At 40.4% G+C, this 25,374-nt stretch overlaps 1 protein-coding gene across 3 annotated transcripts in view; it reads left to right on the forward strand.

Annotated features, from left to right (window-relative positions):
• SEMA3D (semaphorin 3D) overlaps positions 1-14,739 on the forward strand; it is a 144,497-nt gene extending 129,758 nt beyond the window's left edge. For all 3 annotated transcript variants that reach the window (XM_038153514.1, XM_038153515.1, XM_038153513.1), the window contains 2 exons: positions 1,969-2,108; positions 11,767-14,739. In XM_038153514.1, the coding sequence (XP_038009442.1) occupies positions 1,969-2,108; positions 11,767-12,180 (554 nt within the window). In that variant the 3' untranslated portion in view covers positions 12,181-14,739. The remainder of the gene's footprint in view (positions 1-1,968; positions 2,109-11,766) is intronic.
• Positions 14,740-25,374: the final 10,635 nt, after the last annotated feature.

The following is a 25,374-nucleotide window of genomic DNA, read 5'->3' on the forward strand; positions in this document are numbered from 1 at the left end:
AGATTTGCCCCTGATACCAAAACTTCACACACATCCCTGAAAGTAGCTAATGGAGTGTTCATGATGTTCCATCCAGAAACAGGGCAGCAAATCCCACAGGAAGCTGGCAGGGTTGGGTGGGGAACATGCCATCTCTCCTCTGCCACTTGACACAGGCCCCAAGGCTGAGCTGCAGCTGCCAAACCAGCCCCTTCCCCTTCCCACAGCTGCTTAAATACTCCTGTTATTAACAAGAACCTACCCCCTTCCCCCTGCCTGCTTCCCCCTCCCTTTCCCACACCCTCTTTTCAGATGCCAAAGGGCCTGGCTGCTCCTCTGGCATCTGCAGCCCTTCTCTCTCAGCGAGCACTGTCAGTGTGAAACCCTGTGGTTACACAACAATCTCTGTGGCAGCATAAAATAAATGAATAGCATTCAAACCCAAGCGTGGCTTTGTCTGGGGTTCTTCTAGCTGCTTATTAAAGTGCACAATCCAGACAAAACAGTATTGATTGTATCACCACGTTGAACACTGGCTTTGGGACAAGCCGTCCCTTCCCATTGATCTCCGGTTATTCCGTGCTGCTGTGGTGCTGGGTCCCTGCTGCAGACCTCAGTGGGAGGCAGTGCAGAAATCAGAGCTGCTTGCCATGGGATCAAAGCCTGAAAGCTGTTGCACAGTCTAGAGGGCTCTGACTGTACATGTGTGCTTGCAGACATAGTTAAAAAGTCAGTGTAAGATCTCATTTCCATCAAAGTCAACGACAAAACTCCTGTTCATCCCAGGGGCCAGAATTTCCTTACTTGCTGCTTGCCACGACTCTCCAAACACTGATATCTGAGACTGTGCAAAGCTCAAGGTTATAGAAACCCTAGCAGAAAGGCTGACAGTGTCACATTTTCCTGGAAGGATAAAGAGATACTGGAAGAGTTAGCTTTATTAGACACATCTACAGTCTTGTAGCACAGAAATTGGTATTAATTCTTTGCCCTGACATAGTGCCACCAATAGCAATTTTATCCACCTGGGATTGACTCCTGTGTACCATAAACCCATGAAGGCGACCTTTGTCACTCCAGGCTCTTGGCTTATTTAGGCCATTTGTAATAGTCAGTAATATTATGGTCCCCAAACTTACTTAAATCCACTGCTCCACTGTGTGAGATTCTCTCTCAGAGACTTTGTTGGCTGAATGAAGTTGTTTGGCTCTACCAAAATCTTAGTGGCACAGGGAAATGATGCAGAGAGCTTGAATTTCTATAGATCTCATACAGGTACTTATTATATTGAGAGTATGATCCAAAATTGTTTTAATTCTGATGTGGAGCTAACTTTTGAATCAGGAGACACCACTGTTTTCACCTTCCTTTCTGTCATTCACAGGGCATAAGAAACAACTTTAGTCTCTTGTTAAGGTAGACAAGACACAGATAAGACAGACTAGAAAGAAAAATGAAGATGCAGAGATTAGAAATTATTTGCCCAGATTTACAGAAGACAAAGAAAGGATTTGAGATCTCCTCATGGCTCCTTCAGTGTTTGTTCTGAAACATACTACAGAGCATTTCAAATTACAGGGAGGCAAGGGGAGGCAAACTTCAGTTTACTTTAGCCCTGTGACTCCTTTGGGTGAACAAACCAGACTATGCAATCTAACTTAACAGGTTTAGCTCAGGTTTAGTAGTTGCATTACTTAAAGGAAAAATACAGGTCAGCTTTTAAATTCTTCATAGGTGAAAGCCTCAAGTTTAAAATGGAGCAAGCTCGTGATACAGATTTTATTGACCTCCTTAAAAACCAGTTGCACTGAAGGAAGGTTAGCAGCCGCCTCTAAATCCTCATAGTTATAGTTTAAGCTAACAGTTAAGTTTCCTTTTGCCTTTTTATAATTCACTCACTCTTATAGCATCTGTTCTGAATCAGGCTGTTTTCCCATTGCTTTAAAAAGCAGGTCAGGGTTAATCTCCTGTACCATGTTTGCTTTCCAGGCATTAGTCATGAAACTGCTGATGAAAAGGTGATTTTTGGCATTGAATTTAATTCCACTTTTCTGGAATGTACTCCTAAGTCCCAGCAAGCCTCTATTAGGTGGTATGTTCAACGCTCTGGAGAAGAACATCGAGAAGAGGTAAGTTATAATCATCAAGGCAGGTTTCCTCCATAGAGAATTCAGCTGAGCATTGAGAGGCAGGAGTTACTGGGACTAGTTGATGTTTTACTTTTCCCTGCTTCACCTTAGGTATCACATAGCATTCTGCTGTCACCATTTGGGGCTTGCAGTGGGGAAGAGAGAAGCCATTTGCACTGGATCATAAGCAGATTTTGATATTTATTTTGATTTAACCTGCCCATCTATTAAAAAAATAAAAAAGGAGATAAGATAGATAAGTGATTAAAAAGTCAAAGCTTTTTTGTCTGATAATTAACACATCTGCTTCTGCAGGTAAAAGTATGTTCAAAACCTTATGTTTCAATAGTCTCAGCTCTATTTAGTGTCTGATTGCTTTCCCTTACCATGTTCAACAGTGTAGCTAAGAATTGCATGTATGGTTTGCTGCTTCTCTCTCTCTTTCCCCTGAGGAGGAATGGTCTGTGTGGTTAAAAGGCTTTTTATTTGCTTTTTTCTATGTTAGTGGAGTCTGAGATTTTTGCTTAAATGGCATTTAGAGAATTCAGGTTAAGGATTGCTCCTAGCATCTGGTGTAGAAAGCAGTGAGATTTGTGATGGCCCTTAATTCCTTTGGGATGGAGCTTTGGGGTCCTCACTGATGGGGAAGCTCTGGAGAAGCCTCCAGGTTGCTGCAAACCCCCTGCACAATTTCCTGATGATTCCTCTCTGAGCTAGTGACAAAGGGGCTCTCCAACATGACTAAAAGGTCAATGTACTGGGACTGGTTTGGACTGGGTTTGTGAGTGAGTTTCAAACCTCAGGAGTTTTCATAGCCTTTCTCTTACATGAGTGATTTTGTGTCTGAGGCCAAGTCCTGCTGTGATGGCAACCATGGCAACAGGGAAGGAGAAGGGAAATGAACTGCCCTTTCAAAGGATCTGGTCCCAGGTGCTAGATATGCTTTTCTGTTAGATGTTCATCCAAGACAAAAATTAGTTTAAATGACAGGAACTATCAAACATACAACTGGTGTTCCACTCTCAGTGATAATTCATCCTATGAGACTTCCTGAGTGCACAGGACGTGCTGGTCCTGTCCAGGGCAGGTGTCTGTGAGGGAGTCACCTCTGGGTGAGATGTGACTCATGACACTCACCCTAAAGTTGCAACCCCAGTTATGTCTTGGCCCAGAAAGCCAGAGTTAGGGGATACCTTGATTTTCTACCAGATAATACAAAAACCTACAATAATGTATATTGACTGTAACACTCCAGTACTTTTAATTTATTCCTCTTCTCTTATACATGTTTTGTATTGACAAAACTTTTTTCCTCTGCTGGGGGAAAAAACAAGCAATTAACTTTTAGATAGGTGCGTTAACACCAAAAGAAAGAGATTGCTACTTTGAAATACTACCTGTAACCCCCATTACAGCCTGTATGTGGAAAAAAATATATGCCTTCTGATCAGATGGCCGAGCACCCTCTTAGCCACAGGAGGCTGAAGTGCACACCCAGCTAGAAGTGTATTGGCATTTAAAGACCTACAGTCATTAATTTTACTGAAATAGAGTAACCTTTACTCTCCTGTACAGGAGACTCTGTGGTCACCTTCCCTAAGGCAGCAGTTTGTAAATGCACTCACGTATTTGATTAGGGAAACAAGTAAAGTACTTTCTTAATTATTACTGTGTATTTAAGACTAATTTTAAAGTAAATTTAAGTAGATAGTTAACAGGTTTCTGACTTGGGGCATAGAGGGAGAGGGGATGTTTGTTCTTGTTGTTTTTCTTTCCTTTTGTGTGGTTTTCTTTCTTTTTTTTATGAATGAGAAGTCAAGTTTTGAGAAGACTCAATCTTTTTAAAAATAATGTATTGCAACTATACCACGAACTATACCATGAACTATAAGCTTTGCATAAAGGAGCCAGTTCCTCATGAAGAATGTAATATTTCTATATCATAAGAGATTACACTTTCAAGACTTAAAAGCCTCTTTTGAAGGGCTCCTTTTGAGTCTTTATCTGTGTCAATTTAAGGAAAAAGATATTATCAGTTTATTTTCTCATAAATCACAGGTTCAGCTAGGCCTCTGAAGGTCATGGAACCAAGCTCAAGCTGTCTTTCTTGTTTGATCGTAGAACAAAGTGCAGGTCAAACCAACTTTTGAGCAAATTTACAGCATGCTAACATGTACAGCATAGCCTAAATTAAGGCTATACTCTTTCTTGATACACATTGTATTTCCCTTTTTGGGGAGGTTTGTTGTGGCAGTGGCCTGGCCCCTCCTGTCTATTCTGATCCAAATGCCCCTTACCTAGCCCTGGTGATGTCCGATACAGCAGGACTGCCCAGCATGCCAAGGATGTGCACGTTGGGAGGGGTTTAGGGAATGTGTGCACGTGTGTGATGGCATTAGAAGCCCCAGCAAACACACAGAATTCATCTTTGCACATTAACAGCAATGTTTACTGGGCTTGCACTGTGTAAACAGTCTGACATCTGTTTGCATGAGAAAAGTAAATCTTTCCTAAAAGGCTGGGGTAACCTCTGAGGCAAATTTAGTAGAAAATTTGAAGTAGAAATGTGCACAGATTTTCTACAATATGAATGTTAAAAGTAGGCAAAGAGCTTTTTGCCATACAGTATGTCTTAATCCACAGCAGTGCCTCTGTGATCTAGTTTTGGTAAAACTCAGCTCTTGGGGTGGTTGGGGTTTTTTTTTGGTTGGGGTTTTAGGAGGTTTTTTGGTTGGCTGGGTTTTTTCAGTCTGAAGATAATAGCCTATAGAAATGCATATGCACACATTGATGGTTAGAGGATCAGGTCTCTTAAAGACAGTGTATAGATACTAGTTCTGTTTGAAGCTTGCCAAAAAATTCTAATAATAACCATTTATAGTACTTTGACCTAGGTTAGTTTCAGGATCCTAAGAAATTGAACTCCTGAACAAACTCTGTTTAATTATATTATATTGGTAGACATAATTTTTAGAAGATGCAAAACAAGAAACTTTTTGTCTACTTTTTAAGATAACTATATTAATGTATTTAATGTTTTCAAATGCAGGACATTAAATTCCTAATTTCATTTATGGATCCCTAAATGACTGACCAGGTCTGTAGAGATGCTGTACAATCATTCCTCCCATTTGATGGAATAAGGGTGAAGTAGTTAAAATGTTAATCCCTTAATAATTTGCAGATCCAGAAATTGAGGTTTCCAGGTTTTCTAACTTGATTTACCAGTGAAAATGAGTTCATCAGTATAAAAACCTGATTGGAGACCTTCCTAGAAAATCCGAAGAGCAGAGTAATTGACTTTCTTTTCAAAGTACTTCAATTTGACAAAAATACCATATGTGACAGAAACACTGAGGTCATATTTAATGTGTATCTTGATCTTTGCTCAACCAATGCATTACCATAACTTTTCCCATTACAATTATATTTTCTGCTCTCTCTGTCTCCCTTCCTGCAGCAGATTTCTCAAATAACACTGTGCATTCTTTTGGTGCATGTCTTAACAGTGTAACTTATTGTGATGACGATACCATGCTTTGCAAATGACTCCATGCACCTGGAACTTAGGTTACGGACTTTTAGTTCCAGGGCTGGAGCTGTAATGTCTTAGCAAGTCTTTAAACTTGGCTTTACAAAGAGATGGCTTTGCACTGTCCCAGACATGCACTGCAGCTTCCTGAGGGAAGGGAAAGTGCAAAATCCAGAGTAGATGGGAAGCATTTGGCCCAGCAGGATGTCCCCGACATTTCACCCTTAAGGTCATGGTTCACAATGTGACTTCCAGGCAGAGCAACCTGTGGGGAGGGACAGGATCTCCTGTGGTACAGAAGCTGTCACCAGGTCATTTTGCTGCCAGTGGGAGTACATTTCCCTGTAGTTTAGGGCTGTTTTAAGGTCAGGAGTCAAATATCTAGTGCTTTTGTGGTTAGTGTTGCTCACGCAATTGATCACGTTTGTTCCTGTGCATGCAGCGTTAGTCACTGGGATGACGGGGAGTGTTTCAGTGCCTGGAGTTCATAAAAAACTCTGGGGACGTCATCTGTTCGTGGTGTCTTGAACTGCTGAAGCTCTCTGAAGCTTTAAACAGATACTAGTTATTTCTCAAAAAAAGTCCTGTGTCATTTTAGGTATATAATAAGTGTCAGGACTGCAAAAAGCAAATGTGTGGCTCCCTACAAAGGCATTAGTTTTGGTGCCTCGTTGCTCTGAAAAGCTTCAGCCCCTTTGGTGCATTTCACTCTCAGTCCCCTGTGGCTTCCGTTCTGCCAAGCTGCCACCTCAGCAGCAGGGGACAGAACAAACCATATGGTCTAAAGTGACAAAATAGGTGCAGATCACTTTTAACTTTCTTCTTTCTGCTCTGCTTATACCTGGTAGTGAAAATAAATCCACCAAAATGCCTGGAGACATTCCAGTCTTTCCTTCAGCAGTTCTCGCCCTTTCCACAATCCTGCCCCACTGCTCAAACTGTGTTTCCCTCATGGACCAAACGTAAGGACCATCTGATATTTTGGTAGATACAAGAGCTGGACCCACTTTTGTGTAGGACATATTCCAAGGCACAGCATTGTGACCTAGGTCCCCCATCAGAGCAGGGAGATGTTGTGTCATTCCACATTTTAGGCATTTTTTTCAATTTTTCCAAGAGATACGTTTCAGTATCTTTTTACATCTGGATGTTTTTGCATCATGATGGCAACTTTGTTACAGACAAACATCTGGTCTAGCAGAGTCATAAGAAAAAAAGCCACAGATTCAGTGCCAGCCCTGAAATCCAAAAGTTGGGTGATGGCTGAGTCAGGCAGAGGACACACAGCAAGGACTGAATTCCCAGTAGTACCTTCTGTCAGGGGAGTGTAATTCAGTGTTTGAATCTTTAGGTCAATGAGAAGAAAGAGGGTCAAGAGAGCTGGGAAAAAGAAAAAAAAATTAATTCTGCAACCTAAGTTCTCATGCTTTCATTGTTTTATTTTACTATATAACACATTGCCTTTTTTTTCTTCTAATACCTTGAGTGTCTTAAGTAAGACTAATATTTTTGACGTTTTCATTGGGAAAGAGGAGAACTCTGTACTGAGGGACATTTCTGATGTGGATATATTGGAGAAGTAATAGGAATGGAGGAGTTTAAATGAGTAATAGGAATGGTGGATCTTTAGTCTCAGAGTAAGAAGTAAACTTCACCTTGAAACTAATAGGAATCATGCGTGTCCATAATGCCATTTTACCAGCAACACATTCTTCATTTTTCCTGAGGCTGTTGGTAAATTAAAAAAAAAAGATGTTAAAAAAAAAATTACTTTATGGCTGTGTTGTAGCTAAATTATTGTTTTCCCATACAAGAGAAACAGTCATGTGTAACAATAATGTCAGAAAAACCCTAGAGTGATCTTTATTTCCAGTCAAATGAGAACGAAGAAAACAATAGAAAAACAAAGATGAATGTGAATTCTCAGCAAATGTTCCTCATTTTCTTTTCTCCCTCTCTCAATTTGTTCAGGGGTTGCAGCTAACCCATGATTAGTCCAGCTTTACCTCTAACATTTTTTCACATGTTGATTAATGAGGAAAGGCAGGCTTTGAAGCCACTTTCTTCTCCCAGACAGGTGCAGTGTTTTAACTGTGAAAGAGCTGACATGTGAATTATTTGTAAAGAGGGAGCTATCTAAACACATCATTAGCAAAGGACAAAAAGCATTGACCTAACCTGATGCCACAGCACTTTCATATCCTCGGTTGTTTCCCAACTTACTGATTGTTTAAAGATTTGCCATCATTATTGGCAATACTTTTTTTTTTTTTTCTTCATTGTTAAATTCAGGTTGTGAAAATCAAGTGTTTGCATGGAGTTGCAAGATTTGCATGGAGTTCTTTTCTCTTTGTCATACATTGCCAGAATCTATGGCATGTGCCATACTTCAGTTAATGTAAATTTTGGAAAACTTAGGTGCTTATCATGAAGGATGAAAGTACAATTTGTTGATACAATCTCATCAAAAATTTGCTCCCCATTCACTGAGAAAAGAAAGTGATTAATAATCAATTCCTTCATTTTTTGTGATTTTTGTTTCCTATGGAACAAAGCTGTCTTTCATGTTAAAGTTTTATTGTATGCTCAAATTTAAGGACATGTCAGCAAGCTTTTATGAATTTAAGCCTGTGTACTTCTGAATTGCTAAATCCTATTTAGAAATATTTTAGAAGAGTTACTGATTTTGACATGGGGGGGGGGGGGGGTGAAACAGTGAATCCACAGTTGAACAAAACAAAATTTCTTTTATCTAAGTAATCTTTTCACTTTGCTCAGAATTTAATAAAATACATTTTACATCTATAGGTCAGGAACCAAAGACCACATTAAACATTCAAGTGAAAGGTTAAAGATCTACTACCAAGTAATGAAATGCCAGGTGTTTATGAAACTCCAGAGCCCTGTGGGGAGGAAAGCAGAGAGGAAAGACAGGAGGAGTTCTGAACCTATGGGTAAAACAACATAAACAGGATACCAAAATGAGAAGTGAGAGGGGGAAAGCAGTAATGAAGTGTTGCTCAATATGTGTGAAATCGGAGCCATAATTTTATCCTGCCAGAGGATAAGAAAGGAATGAACAATGAAGGCACAGAGGAGGAGGTGACAGTCACCCTAAATCAGTGTCCAAGGTTAACACAGGACACTGTGTAGGAGCACTGCTTCATTAAAAATAGGAGTCATGATGGGCTGGGATTAAGGGACGAAACCAATTTAGACTTTTACCTTTCTCTGCAGTATCCCAAGGCAGCGGGGGGGACAGCTCCATCAGTTAACACATTTATGACTAAAAAGTGGTGGCTGTCACACAAGTGGCAAATAGTTATGAGTAGCAGGGTGCTGGACTTGGGGGTCCAGTGATCTTTTCAAGTCTAGATCTGCCATTATTCTGCCTTTCTTTCGCTGAAAAGCGGCAAAGCCCTAGAGAGGGCACTTTGGACTGGCACCCAGCCAGCCCAAACAGCCAGCTGGAGCCCTTCCAAGTGTGGGAGGTGCACAGCTGTCAAGAGGCTCTAGACTACAATACTGGCAGAGCCACCGGCAGGCAGATGCTACTGCTGAGATTGCATCAAGCCCCAAGCTCAAAGGCATCAGTCCTGTTCTCACTCAGGCAATGTGGGAACTTGGTCTTTGCGCAGTGCCTTATGAAACCCAAATGTCTGGAAGTTTGCTGCTTCTTCCCATGCTTCTCTCTCAATTTCACAAACTTGGATCTTCATGTTGACATGAAGCCTGGGCAGAAGAAAGAGATTTCCTTGTTGTCTTGCAAAAGCCGTGCCTCCAAGCACTTCCACCTGGCCCCTGCTCCTGCTACTCTCCCTGGAGCACAGCACCACAAGGAAACACCTGTCCTAGACATATTTCTGCCTACAGTTCCTTAGTTGTGGATTCTTTTGTAAATTTTATGCTCCTGTTTTTACTGTAAAAAAGGAGCGTTTACTTATAGTGAAGTGTCACTAGCTGATCCAGTTGAGGAGTAGTGCCCTGTGCCGTGGGTTCTGCAAAAGAAGACCAGCCTTTTCTACTTTGTCTTCCTGTTATCTTCTGTGCATGTGGCTTGACTATAATTTATCTGGTTTAAACTCAGTGTGGTAAATCAGAAGTAGCTTGTGCCTCATGTAGCACCTGTTGTCAGGGCAATCGATTTTCCAGGAATTTCCTGAAATTTGTATCATTTCACCCTCTGGGTAGTGAGTAGACATGCTTATATACAATTTACAAACAGTGAAACTAAAGCTCCCAACAACAACTGGGGGCAGGAGCCAAAAAATACTTGGCTAGAGAAACAGGCAACCAGAGCTACAAAATCTGACCTGCTTTTATAGCAGCTGATTTCTTGTGTCTGCTACTCTCCTGTCTGTGGCAGTACACACGCCTGTATCCATCCATCCATATGACTTTCCTACATACCTGTCTAATGCATATGTTACTGAAGACTGTTACAGCTGATGCAGTAGGGAACAAAAATCTCTGTCTCTGGTTGTGTTATATTTATGTGTATTGTTTTTTTTCTGGTGATCTCAATATGGTCTCTAAAACTTTTTTAATGATTTCAAAGTCATTGTCATGGAAACTTAGAAAAGGGTAAAGCTAAAAGCCCTGTAAGGTCATCTCATCCATCTCTTTGCTCCAAGAGACTCTATTATGATAAAGTACTAGTGAGTTAGAATCATAACAGATGGAGAATCATATGTATGTATAAATTTTTTCCCATGGAGTAGCAGAGGGAATCGTGTGCAGATTTTTTACATAAAGAAACAGTGTGTAGCTTACCCACTGTGAATAAATCTAATTTAGTCATCTTTATGCCTCCCTGATCTTCACCCTCTGAAGTTTGCTGGAGGGTCAGATGTGCACTCTGGGAAATTTTGCAGATTCTGTGTTGGTTCTTTCCGCCACCAGGCCCCCCCTTCTCAAACCCACTAGCCAGCCTTGAGCTGAAGTTTTCCCCCATGGCAGTGTTGCCACCAGCAGAGCTGAGGCTGCCTCCAGCAGCAGTCCAGGTTTGTGGGTGCCAGCTGTGCTGCAGCCTCTGTGTGGCAGCAGAACACAGTATGCCTGTGAGGGAACAGCCTGGGACAAACCAGCATCATTTTCAAAGGAAATGCTGGTGCTGGATGTCAGAGTTAGGGCTCTGCTTTCTACTTCCACCTCTGCTACTAATCTTTATATGGTCTTTGGCAAATCACTTACCTTCTGTGTTTCCCAGATGCAAAAATACTTAGGCACCCAGTGCCCCATCCTGTTTTTTGGTTTGATTTTGGTTTGATTTTTTTTTGAGGGGGAGGAGCTATTTTTTTATTTAGGTTTGTTTAGAAGTAATTTTCAGATTACCAGATACATAACTTACCTGACAGTTGTACTAGTCTAAGGTACACCTTATTTTTAACATGTGAGACCCTGCATTTTTAAAGTATTTCTATTTGTAAATGAAATTACACCTCTATGCTGTCAGACTTCAGCTCCACTTGTAATCTTATTCTTTTGTTTGGGGTTTTTGTTTATTTTAATTCTTACTTTTCTCTAAGTTGTTCTCCCCAGTTCTTAGCAATAAAATAACTGTACTTTGTTGTATCCATCCAGCCTTATTGCCTGCTTTTAATCACATCTCAGTGAGTCAAAGCCAGGATCAATTCCCTTTTGTAAAACTTTGTTGAAGAAGATCAGAAACACAACATTTCACTGTAAAGATGAGTAGTAGTTAGTATTCATATTCATCATAACAGGGCCTCAGCACTGCAAGCACTCTGGTATTTTGGGTGTATTGCAGATACCTCAAAAACAGCAGTTAAAAAAATTATGGGATTTGTGGCAGTAAATAGCTCCCCTTCCTTGGAGAACGCAGCCTCCCTCACTGCACTGTGCTGAGTGTTGCTGTCTGTCCTGTCAGCTGTACAGCATGTGTCTTTTGCTACTGCACGCTGAGTGTCCATGATCCAGATGTTGCAGTTAGGAACAGGACTCAGGCCTTGAGGGAACTGCTGGTTTCTGTCCCAGCTGTGCCATAGGGTTGGGACACGCCATGTGCCAGCCAAGCTGTGTCTCCACCTCAGCATAGCATTGACACACATCTCATTTTGACAATGAGACTCACCTCCTGTGCTCTTTTCTTGTCCGTCCCCACAGCTGAAGGCTGATGAAAGGATCATTAAAACGGAGCATGGGCTGCTGATCCGCAGCTTGCAGAGGAGGGACGCAGGAGCCTATTTTTGCAAAGCCCAGGAGCACACCTTTGTCCACACCATCGTGAAGCTGAGTTTAAACGTCATTGAGAATGGACAGATGGAAAGCACTCAGAAGACTGAGGACGAGGAGGGCCGGGTGAGGGATTTGCTGACGGAGTCCCGGCTGAGGTACAAGGACTACATCCAGCTCGTCAGCAGCCCCAGCTTTAGCCTGGATGAGTACTGTGAACAGATGTGGCACCGGGAGAAGCGGCGGCAGCGGAACAAAGGTGGTGCCAAGTGGAAGCATGTGCAGGAGATGAAAAAAAAGCGAAACCGAAGGCACCACGAGCCAGCCAGGCCACCATCGACGTAGTTTGTAAATGCTATTTAAAGAAAGGACATTTTCCATTAAAAAAATACTGTGTTCTGGTTTTGTGCATCTTGCCTATGAGTTAGTACTGCTTCTTCTTGAAATCAGAAAATTTACCATCACTATTAATCTGTGTGAGAATGTACAGTGGGATTCAATGCCAAATGAGATGTTCCTTATTGGAGTGCCGCAAACCAGGCAATAATTTCAGATGCATTCATTAAAAAAGAAAACTTGTACACTTTTAGCTAATTTCTGGGTAGCCTTAGACTGCGTGAGCTGTGTTCTTTACTTCCTTTGTAATTTTCACATAGGGTTTAGTGTTTGTGTTCCCATATTAACATTTGCTGCCACATTCCACCCCAGAGGTGGCTACGTTTCAGGGGAAGGCAGATGTACTTCCAGTTCTTTGGCATCTTTCTGAATAAGAAGCATGGTAGAAATGTGTGACAGATCTCCTAATTTACCCACTGGGCCTGTATACAGGCGCACGGGTGGGGTTTGCTAGCACAGAGAGGCACAGCAAAAAATCAAATTAAGTTTTGGCTTAGGGACAGCATTCATTCTGCCTATAAAAAAGAGAAAGCATAATCATAGTTTAAGAGAGGGGAATTATCGAGCGTTACTTGTTAGTGTTTGAGTAGCCACCAGTTTGCAGTCCATCTGCTGAAATGAAATGCTGACTCTAATTGAAATTGCCACCGAGATGCTTGGGATTAAATTTCCTAAGTGGTCCATGGGAGGTATGTGCACAAATCCTATTAACAAATAATGGAACTCCTGCCTGCACCTCTCCTATGTCTCGAAAGGTTTGACTCTGACTGTTTCTCTGGCCCTTTGCTGGCTTTGTTTTATGCAGAGGAAAAGAAAATTAAAAGACAACAACAAGGCTAAAATGAAAGACGATGAGGGAAGTATGTAGTGGCTGAGACCAGTGCTCTTGACACGGAGCTGACATTCCTCAGATGTGTGTATTCTTTGGGATTTTTTCTCAAAGGTCTTATGTATTTTTAAGTTGAAAATTTGCGTTGTTGGAATTAATACTTTTATTATAATTAAATAAGAGATGTCCACGTGTAAATAAAACTTGTAAGTTAGAAATTTGCTGTATACCATAATTTCATTTGTAAAGTGTTCCTTGTTCCTTGGTTTATATTTTGGATTTAATAATGTAAATTTTTACACGTAAGCAAGAAATACTGGCCTCATCCTTGTCTGTTTTACATCAATATTATCAATTGATTTTATTCCTGATATGCAGCAACAAACACAAGCTCAAAATCAGGCCTACTGTCTCCTCTCATGGCTGAGTCACAGCCCCCCTCTCCTCTGTTCTAACCTCCCTCCGTTTTGCCTTTCACGCCTTTTTGAGTGTGAAATGACAAATTAGCCACTTCCTCACATGGAAGACAGCTTTGATGGATACCAAAATGACAGACTTTGCTTGTTTCTCATGCATTCTACAGATCTTGAGAGCAAAGTCTGTGGGAAATGCGTGCAATTGATGTGCACCTCATTAAGGGACCAAAACTGCTGGCTCTGAAGCCCTTGCCCGTGCTGGTGTTTGTGTGCGCATTCAGTCACAGATCTAAAATTGTGAAGGTCCAATTTGCATCGTTGTTCATTTCTTCTCTGTTGGAAGTTGGATATGGCAAAGTGTTTGTCAGATTTCAGAAAGGAATCTCAGCTTACCCACGTTTCTTGTAAAACTCGAGAGCTGCATTTGCATGTGTTGAACAAAAGCCAGCGGTACCATATGTCATTAATTTTAGATGCTTTTTTAATAGGAGATGTATGAGTTAATTAGGAGATATTAGATAGCATGCATACAATGCTTTGATAGTGTAAAGCACTGAGTGCTAAATATTATAAAATACATCTGTGGGGAGGAGGGAATTTCTCAGCACAGGACCTTTAATCAGCAGAAAGACTGATGCTGAAGACACTAACCAGTCGTACAGTACTTTGAGAACATGCAGAGAACTTTTTGGCATTTTTGCTGCAAAATAATGCAGACCAGGCATTTCACAAGAGACTCATCAGTTTGGGTACCTTGATTTTAAGGCCAATTAAGACTACTTAGGGAAGATATGGGGGGGTATTAAACTACTACATATAAAGCGCAGGGATACTTAATATTCTTGGCTGGAAGATTATGCTGTCACCATACAGAACCTGCCTAGTTATTCCTTATTAGATTTTTCTCAGTCCACAAAGTCCCATTTCTCTGGCTTGGGCATTAAGGAAGTGAGTCGAACCACATCAAGGCTGTAGAATGGCAGGTGGGCTGCACTCTTCTCATCAGTGGTGACATGGTACTTCAATTGACAACTCTCATCACATGTTTGCCTACTTCATAAAAAAGCAAAGCAGGGTGTTTTTTCGTACTTTTTATCCTCCATGAAAACTAAATAATCTGATTTATGCTTGGGTATGAGTGGGGGTTTGTATTCTACAAATGAAACCCCCCCAACTGACTTTAGTAGAAATATGGGGTAAGGGTCTCAGTACTGGGAACATTAGATTTAAATGGTTGAATTAAAATGTTATTGCTCTTAAAAACTACTTTCATTTATTTTATTTCAAATGTTCTTGCAATGCGATTCTTCTTAAAGAAATGACCTCATCAGGCTGGGGGACAGTGGTAGCATAAGCCCCAAGTGAGATATAAGACCTCTTCCATCATGGGAAATAAATTCAATATCCTCCAAACCAGTGTGTTGTATTGGGTTCATGCCACTGCAGGGAACATATTTAATAATCCCACATAGATAAAAGTCTGTGGTTTGATACACTGGGTAAGATGAATGCTGTAGCTGGCAGGGGTAGCACACCTCATACAGTGCAGGTAATACACATGCAAGGAACCCAGAGGACCTTGGAGACCAAGGAATGAGAGGTATAGATTGAGAATCACTTCTGGAAGTACGGCAGGGTTTTGTTCTGCGGGTCTCAGCAGTGCAAACCCAGGAACTGGAACAGAAGGAGCCGTGGGTCTTTTCCAGAACCTGCAGTCCCAGAGGGAGGTTCTGAAGATGAGCTGTATCAGAAAATGTAACAGAGGAGTAGCCCCCACTTTTCAAAGGGGTTTAATCTTTAGTGTAATTTAGAGGCTCAACTTGAAGTCTGCTTGAATTACAGTTTGATGATTTGGGGGTCAGCTGGGCTGCTGTGAGCTGCACTATGAGCCACAACAGGCCCATAGTTAAAATGAAACTGAGCCCTGCCTCTTTCAAGAGTGCCATAAAAATTTAAATTGAATGAATTTTTGGTACAGAGTGGAAAAAAAAGCTGCCTCCACATTAATAACTTTAGCTTTCAAACAGCTCCCTTAGTGCATTGTTTCAAATGGCATGAGGTTCAAGAAGGCCAAGTGCCAGGCGCTGCACTTTGGCCACAAAAAAAACCCTGCAGTGCTACAGGCGGGGGTAGAGGAGCTGGAAAGTGGCCCAATGGAAAAGGACCTGGGAGTGCTGGCCCACTGTGGCTGAACATGGGCCAGCATGTCCCTAGGTGGCCAAGGAGGCCAATGGCACCTGGCCTGTGTCAGGAATAGTGTGGCCAGCAGGACCAGGGAAGAGATTCTCCTCCTGTACTCAGCGCTGGTGATGCCGCACCTCGAGCGCTGCATCTACTTCTGCTCCCTCCAGTTTGAAAAGGACAAAGAGATACTGGTGTTGTGTCCAGCAAAGGGCAAAAAGGACTACAGAACTTTTTCTGGGGAATGACTGAGGGAGCTGGGAGTGTTTGGTCATGAGGAGACTCATGTGGGACCTCATCCCTCTCCACAACTCCTGAAAGGAGGGTTTAGTGAGGTGTGGGCCAGCCTTTTCTGCTGTGCCTGCAGTGAGGGGATGAGAGGAAATGGCCTTAAGCTGAGGCAGGAGCAATTCAAATTAGATATTAGAAAAAATGCTTTTGCTGCCTGGGTGGTCAGGCATTGTAATGGGCTTCCCAGAGAGGTGGTGGAGTCACCATCCCTGGAGGTGTTTAAGAGGCACCTGGATCTGGCCCTGGGGGTTGTGGTTTAGTGGTTCAAGGGTTACAGGGGCAGTGCTGGGCTGACAGCTGGACTAAATGGTCTAAAAGGGCTCTTCCAATTTTATGATTGTATGATTCTAATCTTTGCTTCTATATATTTATTTGAATATGCATTCAACAGGGATTACAGTTATTAATACATTATCTTTTTCTTCAACAAAACCTTTCTCTTGACCGTGCTTCAGCAACAGGTCAGTGCTCGACTGAACCAAAGTGGTTTCAAGCAGACTCTTAGAATAACCAATACAATGTGAGGTGTAGTTATAAAAATGCTGAAAACTGATATAAGCTTTAAAGCCCAGCAGGGCTCTAAACTTTGCAGCAATCTTGCAGTCAGTTAAAATAAAACAGAAAATGGGATTAGCAGAAAAAGGAATAAAGTATTAACACTTACTCTGATAAACTGGTCCTGTTACTGGAAACCATTCCAACAACAGGTGTGAATGTGTGTTCATGCCATAAGCAGATACTTTCCCCTCTAAGCAGTTAAGCTGCTTGAGGTATCTAAGAACCTGAGTACTTTCCAGTTCATATGTAGATTTTATCCCCAGTTCTTATGTCATTCATAATGAAGTAATTAGGCTAAATGCAACAGATACCCACTGGTTCATGTGCTTTTGAGATCAGAAGATTCCTACAGTTCAAACGGTATGCGCCTCTTATTCAAACCATTATGGGTATTGATCTTCATTTAACATTTCAGATAATGAATAATTATTTGTTATCATTACTCATTGATCATGTAATCAGCCTGTGTCCCATAGTAATGTCTCAATATTTAATAACAGCTAATGGAAATTGAGTTGTCTGACATTTTTCATCCAAGCTTATGTGTACAGGAGTGCATGTACAAATGTCTTATTTTCTATTTATTTTGTAACAGAGGTTAATTTGCAAAAAGCAAATGTGATTTCAAGAGTCAGGGTTCATCTCAGCCTCCATTGACAGCAGAAATTAAAATCTTTCTGGTACTGAACTGAAGCCTAAGTACACTATAATCTATTTATAGTCTGGAAGTCAAATCCCAAATCTGTGTGTTGCTCTGTGGAGTATATTGGCCTGGTTCTTTTTGCACACAGTTATAGATGAGACATGGAGGTCTAAGGAATTACATCTACATGAATGGAAAATTAAGCCCACATGTCTCCCTAATATATTCTGTTACATTTTATAAACTTTAAATGGTCTCTCTTGTAATATTTCACCGTAGTGTTGCTAATGTTACCCTGAACTAGGCTGCTGTCACTAGCTGAAGTGTGACATTCTTTGCAGTCGTAATCCAGATTTCAAGGTTAGTAAAGTAAGTTCATTACAGCAGAAAAAAATGAAGTCCTGTGAAAAAAAGTTTCGTTATTAATTCTACAAAACAGATTTATAATATTTTATTTCCACATAACAAAATAGTGGTTATACTAGAATGTGTGAGAAACACCAGTATATGTTCTCTGTGCAGGTAAGGATACATAACAAATTGTAATCTTGAGGGTCTCACTTGCCAATGTGTGTTTCAAACAGCTGGTGTGACAGCTGTGGCACGACTCATTTTTTATTTGCTTGATCTTTTCTTTTCCCAGTAAGCCCATTGTCTCCTGCCTTTCAACTCTGGTCTAGCAGATAACCCCACTCTTACATGGAGGAGGACTTTGGAAACAGGTATTTTGTGACATATGCACACATCCCTACACAGTCATGGTATCACAGTCTGCCTCCAGGTGAAGACTTCCCTTAGCATTAACTTCAGCATTCAGTTGCAGATGCAAACCAGACATTGTGAGGTAAATTGGAGACCAGATGGAGCTTTCATTCACAAAGATAACTTTTGGGACTGGTGCTGAAAGATCTCCTTTCTCTTTTTTCTCATGTGGTTGCTGTGTAAAATTGAAAGTATTTTGTGCTTAAAAGCATAAGATTTTCCACATGATGTAAAAAATGAACAAACAAACAAACATTTCTAGGTGATTGGTTTTTTTTATTTTAATATGGACTGTTGATCCAATGTCAGTCAATGCATTTGTCCAGATAGCACAAGCCATAAAAATAATGTGTCCAAACAGTTTGCTGTGACATCTGTAAGGACCTCAGATGCATTTCAGTTTTGGTGGTATTTCATATTCTTCTCCTTCCCTCTGTGGTATAGAAGTGGATTTGGCTGGATTTTGGGAATTCTTTTTGGAAGGGTGGATTGGTTTTTGTCAGTTTAAAGGGCCTCTTTTGGTGGTCTGAGTTTTTCAGACTTTTTGGGGTTTTTGGTTGATTGGATGGTTGGGAGTTTTTTTGCTTTGTTTTGTGTGCCTATGTGTGTTTGGTTTGCTTTTTGTGTTCTACTCTTCTGTTCTTTCATGTTATTTCTCCTACTAAAAGGGAACATGCTCAAGCCCAGATGCTTTCTGGTGTGTAATATAGGACAAAGCAAAAAGAGGAAAAGAAGGCTTGGCAGGTATTTTGGTATGGAGACAGCACAGTCTGTTTGCAAGACACAAAATCTTGCCTGTCTTAAGACACGGCTTAGATGACTATGCTGAGAGTTCAGAGACCATAGTGGACTTCTCTGGCCTAAGTTGAAAATTCAGTTATATTATAGAGGGTATATTTTTTGCTTTATGGTTGTTTGTTTCTTTTTTTTCTTATAAATTTTTTTTCTTTCAAATCTTTCTTTAAAAAAAAAATAAAATAAGAAATCGAAGCCAAACAAACTAAAAAAATCCCCAGAAGTCCAAAGAGATATCAGCATCAGAGGTTTTTCATATCTTCCTTCAGAGACTTCATGTAACTTCCTCCCAGGATGCTTTTTGTTGAAATTAATTGTAATAATCACATACTAAGATTTCCTGTGTGCCTGTGAACATGTCTTGGGTGTAAAAACTGGATGCAGAGCATATGAGTCTGTGTAAATACAAATAATAAAAAAAAAAGTCTAACTATTTACATTATTTTTCGGTTTTGTGATGATGCATCTCCAGCTTATCTTCCCCAGTGACTGTCTCAGAATATCACTTGGCTGGGAAGAAAGGAGGAGATTGCAAAAGCATATTATCTCCAAATTATAAATTCCAAAATGAAAAGTCACATTAAATGGACTGGCTGCAAGGATTATGATTAATACCTCACTTTTGACCAAGAAAGACTATTTTTTCTCTTAAAGTGAAATTTATCACTCTGCCCACCACAGGAATTGTATGCCATTTGGCTTCTTTTTTAATTTGTAAGGAATAAGTGGTTCTCAGGTTGATTTTGAGAGTTGGGGTGATTGTCACTCTATAATACAACTATTTATACAGCAATAAGACTGAACTATCTATTTGTACATGTTGCAGCTCATTGAGTTGATATTATTACAGAAGTAGAACTTAAATAATCTACATTTTTACTCGCCCTGCTGGCTTATTTCATATTTCAATTTTATATGCAAAGGTAACTGAAACAAATATATATTTCATTAGTACTATAATAATCAGAAAAATCTGAGATTTTGCCTCTTTTTTAAACTCAAGTAAATCTACAGCATAAAACAAAGGATTTCAGAGAAACAAAGTCCACAGCATGCCACAGAAATAGCAAGGGTGCTGGGGCAAGGTTCAGTAACCTGAAGTGTCTTTCGTAGAAGTCTTTCCTAAGTGAGGATTGACTGAGATTCACCACTCCACTGAGAATGTGCTTAAGGCCAACAGAGTGAGTTTACAGACAGCTTAGAGAAGCTATGGGCTGCACAGTGTTTGATGCAGAGCAATACGCAATAGGTAGTTCTATGCTTATTAATTTAAATTCAATAATAGCTTTTTAATGCCTGCATTTCTAGATGATTGGAAACAACCATTTTCCTGAAAGTCTATGCTGACATTGTGCTTTAAAGTTACCCTCAAGCCAAATTGATCGCCCATCCATCTTGGGCTGTCTCTGGAGTACCTTTGGCTCTAGAGTGTGATTGTCTCCCTCAAAGTGTTTTCAGGACAGGGGTAACTGGGGAGAAGGAAGTTTTGTTCATTTTTTTAGTCAGGCATTGCTGTGTCTGTCCACAGTTACAGGGTGAAAGTAATTTTTTGAGGAAAAAAATATCTCTAGGCAGGAAAATAAATAGGCTGACTGGTCCACCTCCTGTTCTAGCCTTCAGCACAGCACCCTGGGTTTCAGGGGATTTATGGAAGGTTAAAGAGGCTAATTTGTTAACAGACGGTCAGCATGTTACTTCCAATGACAGCCGCATCGCTGCTCTCAAGGATGCCTGTTTCCCAGTCCCATGCTGTGTCCATTAGACCACTGTGCTCCTGACCCTTTGCTGGGAAAGGTCTCAGGGTACTGCTGGCCTGAAAGCTGATGCCAAGTCCCAACTGCGGCAGTAGCATTCTGCTCACCTAAATTCCACCTGCAGCTGCAATTGGATACGGCATTCTTCATTTCCGCGCCTGAACTCTTGTTTCTGCGTTACCCTGTGCTGCTAAACAGCTGCTGTGCTCCCCTGCTCCCTCCCCGCAGGTGGCTGCAGTTGATAATGTCTCATGTAGGATCAATCTTCGTCCCATTGAAGTAAGTGGGAATTCTGCCAGCGTGTCCCAGATCTGGCTCTGCATCCAGCTGGTAAAGCACTTCCAGCTCCTGCAGGAGAAGAGGTGCTCCGCACAGCCTGGCTGATTAGCCACGTTCATTAGCAGAGGCGGGTGTCAGAAGGAGAGAAAGAATGAGAGGAACCCTTCAGCTTCCTTCTGACACCACAGTCTCGGTAAGAGCTTAAATGCAGCACTGGTTTGTGTGCACTCAAGGAAACAAAAGCTAATTAAGCTGAAATCTGTCATTTTCTCTGTAAGAGTTTAGCAGGGTCAGACTTGAAGACAATTAGTGATGAGTCTCAGGAAGATGCACACCAGCTCTTCTGTAGCTGCTCAGAAACATTTTCAGAGCTGATTGGCTTCCTGAGCTTCCCCTGCTCCACTTTTTTTTCCACCTGTAATGCCTCTTTTCAGGCCCTTGGAATCCAGGAGGGCTGTTAGCTGAGGAAATGTGTGCTTAAAGTAAGAGCTATGAGGTAAAATCCGGCCCTTCATGATCCAAATGGCGGGAAGTGTTCTGGGACGTGCTCACACACAAAGTCCATGTGCACTGTGAAAACAAGCTAGCAGGCTGTTCATAATAATTTCTATTTCTGCAGTGTAAAATAGTCCAGGGGGTACTTAGGGGTTCATATATTCTGCACCACTGTGTCCATGTAGTTACTGTGCAGAGTAACAAGGGATAGAGTTGCAGAATGAGAGAATCTGCAGTTCCCAAGCACATTTCTGCAGGAATGCTCATCAAATACTGAACAAAAATGCACACCAGTTTAGACAGGATAATTTATGAATTGCTAAGACACATTATCTCTCTCCTTGGTTTTGCTTTAAATTTTTTATAACAATTTGTAACTGAATATATAAACGGAAAAAGTTAGCAAGCAGTTTTAAGAGTTGCTAGATGAAACTGAAGTGTTGTTAGGACAGGAAATGACAAATCTTGACTTTTTGGCTAAAGTTTGATTCTTTCCCTTGCAATAAAAGTGTTAATGGCTATCCTTCTTAACATCTTACAGTGTTGCATCATTACAATGTCATTATAGTAATGTCATTTATTATAGTAATGTCATTACAATTACATCTTCCAGTGTTAGGTGCATTTCCACATGAAGGAAGGAGCAAGCTGCTCCTTCTCTGCTTCTCTCATGGGTACGTGGGGTTCTTAACTTCTCCCAAGAAAACTTGGCTGTTGTTTTTTCCTTCATGAAGAAAACAACCATAAACACTCAGTGTTTGGACTGTGTCTACTGACATGCACTAGACTTGATTGTCTCTGTGGATGGATCAATGTCAGGGCTTTCAAGCTGAGCACAGGTGTTGGCATGTGCAGGCCTGAAACTGTTGTTTTAGCTTTGGAATTTGACAGCTTGGGCACATAGGACATGTTTAAAAACACACACATGAGAGCCGTTGTCGTTAAGGTTTATTAGTTAAGGAAACACAATGTTTGTTATTAAATCTAAGTAATACACATTTTGGGTGATGCTTCCATACAGGGAAGATGGGTAGCAGAATGAAATTGTTGCTGTCCTTTAAGGAAAAGCCCACAGATGTCAAGAGCTATGGTAAACTGCTCAATTTCCCAAAGCACAGCTGTGGACTGAAGGTTTTTGAAGAAAAGTTTTCCAGATTAGTAATAGGAAAGTTGAGGGAAACAGAAATAATTCTCCTTTTATGAAGAGAAGACTAGAAATTCCCTGTTTCTTAATGTGATACAAGTCAGATATTTGCTGCCAGGTCAGCAAATCATAATCATATTCTCAAGGAATGTACTTTTAGTAAAGTACATTGCATGAAACAGGCTGTGCTGGTTTCATCTGGGGCATATTGCACCTTTCATTTCATATTAATTTTTTTTGTAAAAAGAAATAGTAGGAGGACAGGAACAGGCAACAATCAACCTGCACCTGCATATTGTTTTCTTTGTATCTTTCTCTTCCACCTGGTGAGTGTTTTTACTTCTTGTTATATTTTTCTCTTACTTGTTCCTGAGGAGATGTCATATTCTCACATGGGGTATATTTCCATGTGCATTCCTGATAGTAGGACTTTAAACATGCTGAAGAGGGTAACAATGTTTTCACTTAATACTGTCTAAAGTATGTTTTGTAGAGGTGCCTTTATCTCAGGAACTCATAATTCACTTGTTCATACTTCACCTTCCCTCCTTTTCCATGTCACTGGAATGGCCTGTGGAGGTCCTCTTTGACAAATGGAAATGCTCAGGAATACGAGCAGTAGGAAGCACACGCTATTTTATGCACCAATGCAACTCCATTCTGTTCCTATTAAAAGAACTTTTTCATCATGAGTGTTCTTGTCCTTTTTCTCCACATACAACACTAAAACTTCTGGGTCTTATTTTCTAGCTTTTGTTGTTTGTGATATATGTTCTGCTTTTGTTTAGAATGGAAGGAGACCTTTTTTATTCATAACAGAATGTAGGGTTACATTAATGCATAGAAGGTTTTTGAAAGAGGAAAACAATACTAAGAAACTGCCAAAATTTCAGACATAATACGAGATGCTTGTTTTATGCAATGTGCAACCAGTTGGTAAAATGAAGCTACAGGAACTCAAAGACCAGGAAAGTACGTGTGGAAGGCAGCTGCGTGTCTCATACTATGTTGCATTGTGTCATACACCGTGGTTTTTCAAAGATGAATCTTTTCATTGGCACAATACATTGAATCACAAATCTGAACTTTGGCTGAGGCACACATATAAATAATTACATTTGCAGGAGAAGTTTTAGTAACGTAGTGACAGCAATATATGTGTTAGGAAAGTTGAGAAGATTTAAGATTTAGTGTTCTGGACAGTGATTTGATTAATGATACTTGCAGGAGAGACAAATCCAAAATGTGGACCCTTGATCATAGCTTCTGAGGAACAAGGAGAGCTAATGTGTGATGCACTTTTAATGACAGATCCTGAAATATATTAGGACAAGTTAAGTCCTAAACTAGCTAGGACTAGGACTGTGTTGTAAGGAGTGTCACAAGCATTAGTATTTCAAGGGTGGCAGAATGGATAATAATTTTACACTGAAATGAAAATATAGATTTTTTTCCTTTCTCTTGATAAAGAACTAATGGAAATGATAATGTATTTTCTGGTTTGTATTATTTGGGGGAAAATACATCTGTGAATGTGCCAAGTGTCTGTTCAAAATAAGAAATAAGATGTACAGATGTTGAGTATTTGGTCTGTGTCTTTGTAGATATTGTTGCAGAAGCACATTATTTAAAAGGAAAAAATAAAAATCTTTCAAAGCCTTTTCTGAAAAACTGTTTTATAGACCATACACAAGGATCTTATTTTATTACAAAAGATATTCTATCAAAGGCTATTGGCAAAAGCCATCATTATCTGGCTGTGTCATTTGTAGCTTTACTTCCTATTGAAATATGGGATCCATCTGCTCACTGATCACAGGATAACAGCCATCATTCCCACTTGCTTATCATAAATGATAGATTTGAAAGTACCAGAAATGTGATGGAGTACAATCCCAACCCCTGGTCAGTTTCTTAAATCATTCATAGTTCTCTTAATTTAGGCCAGGCTGATATGCCTCCAACATATTGACTGAATTCCAGCTTCACTAAATTCAGTTTGATACACTTGAAATTTCCAAGGCATGCCTAAAATTCCCATCCTGCTTTATTTTTTTTATAATAGCCTATTTGCATTGATGCTCCATTCTGGTGCTTGTGTTGGTACATGTGAATCTGGCTCATGTTTTAGCTTACTGCTGTGCTGTAAAGACTGCTTTGTTTAATCTTAAAATGAGTGTCACAGAGTTTGAAGAATCATAGCTATGAAATCTGGCACATTAAGCACCGAATCCATCACTAAACAGCTACATGGGAGTTGGTCACAGACTAAAAGAATTTGAATGTCACTAAAAAGTGTAAGTTATTTGTCTGTTGCCATGTTGATCTGTTCTCAAATTCCAAGATGACTGTATATAGCATTTCCTAAATAGGAAAACTTTATTTGGAGTTTGGCTTGAGAATGTGGAGTCAGCACCAAAAATTTGGTCTTTTGCACTCTAATTGGTATGAGTGACACAGTGCAGAGCCAGAATTCAAACTGCAGGAAGGAAAGTTTCCCAGTCCCTGGTGTAATTCATAGGTTATCTGAAACTTCATCCTATAAACTGATCTCATTCAACAGCCATTAACTCTCTGTCCCTCTCCACAACCACTTGTCCAACCTTTTAAATATCCTAAACTCCCAGAATTTAAAATGGTGTTTTGAAGCTTTGAAGAATCTTTTGGATATACCTGTCACCAGCTTTGCTTCTGATAACTGCTATCAATATAGATTTATCTGCTCTGCTTAGCCAAAATTGTTATTAAAAGTTTTTTCACTCAAAAACCTTCTCCTGATGATCCCACCCCTGAGGTGTCAGTGAACATTATTTATGCATGAGTGACCCAGAAATCTGCTGAGAATGGTCAAGTGCTGCTGCCTATGATTCCCTGGTAACTGCACACAACCAATGATCTCTCAAACCCCGTACCAAAATTGCTTAAATCATGTGTTGAGGACAAACGACAAAATAAATGTCCTTTTATTATTCAAAATTCCTTTCAAATTAGTTGTT

Source organism: Motacilla alba, chromosome 1A (assembly GCF_015832195.1).
Source record: "Motacilla alba alba isolate MOTALB_02 chromosome 1A, Motacilla_alba_V1.0_pri, whole genome shotgun sequence".
NCBI classification, from domain to species: Eukaryota; Metazoa; Chordata; class Aves; order Passeriformes; family Motacillidae; genus Motacilla; species Motacilla alba.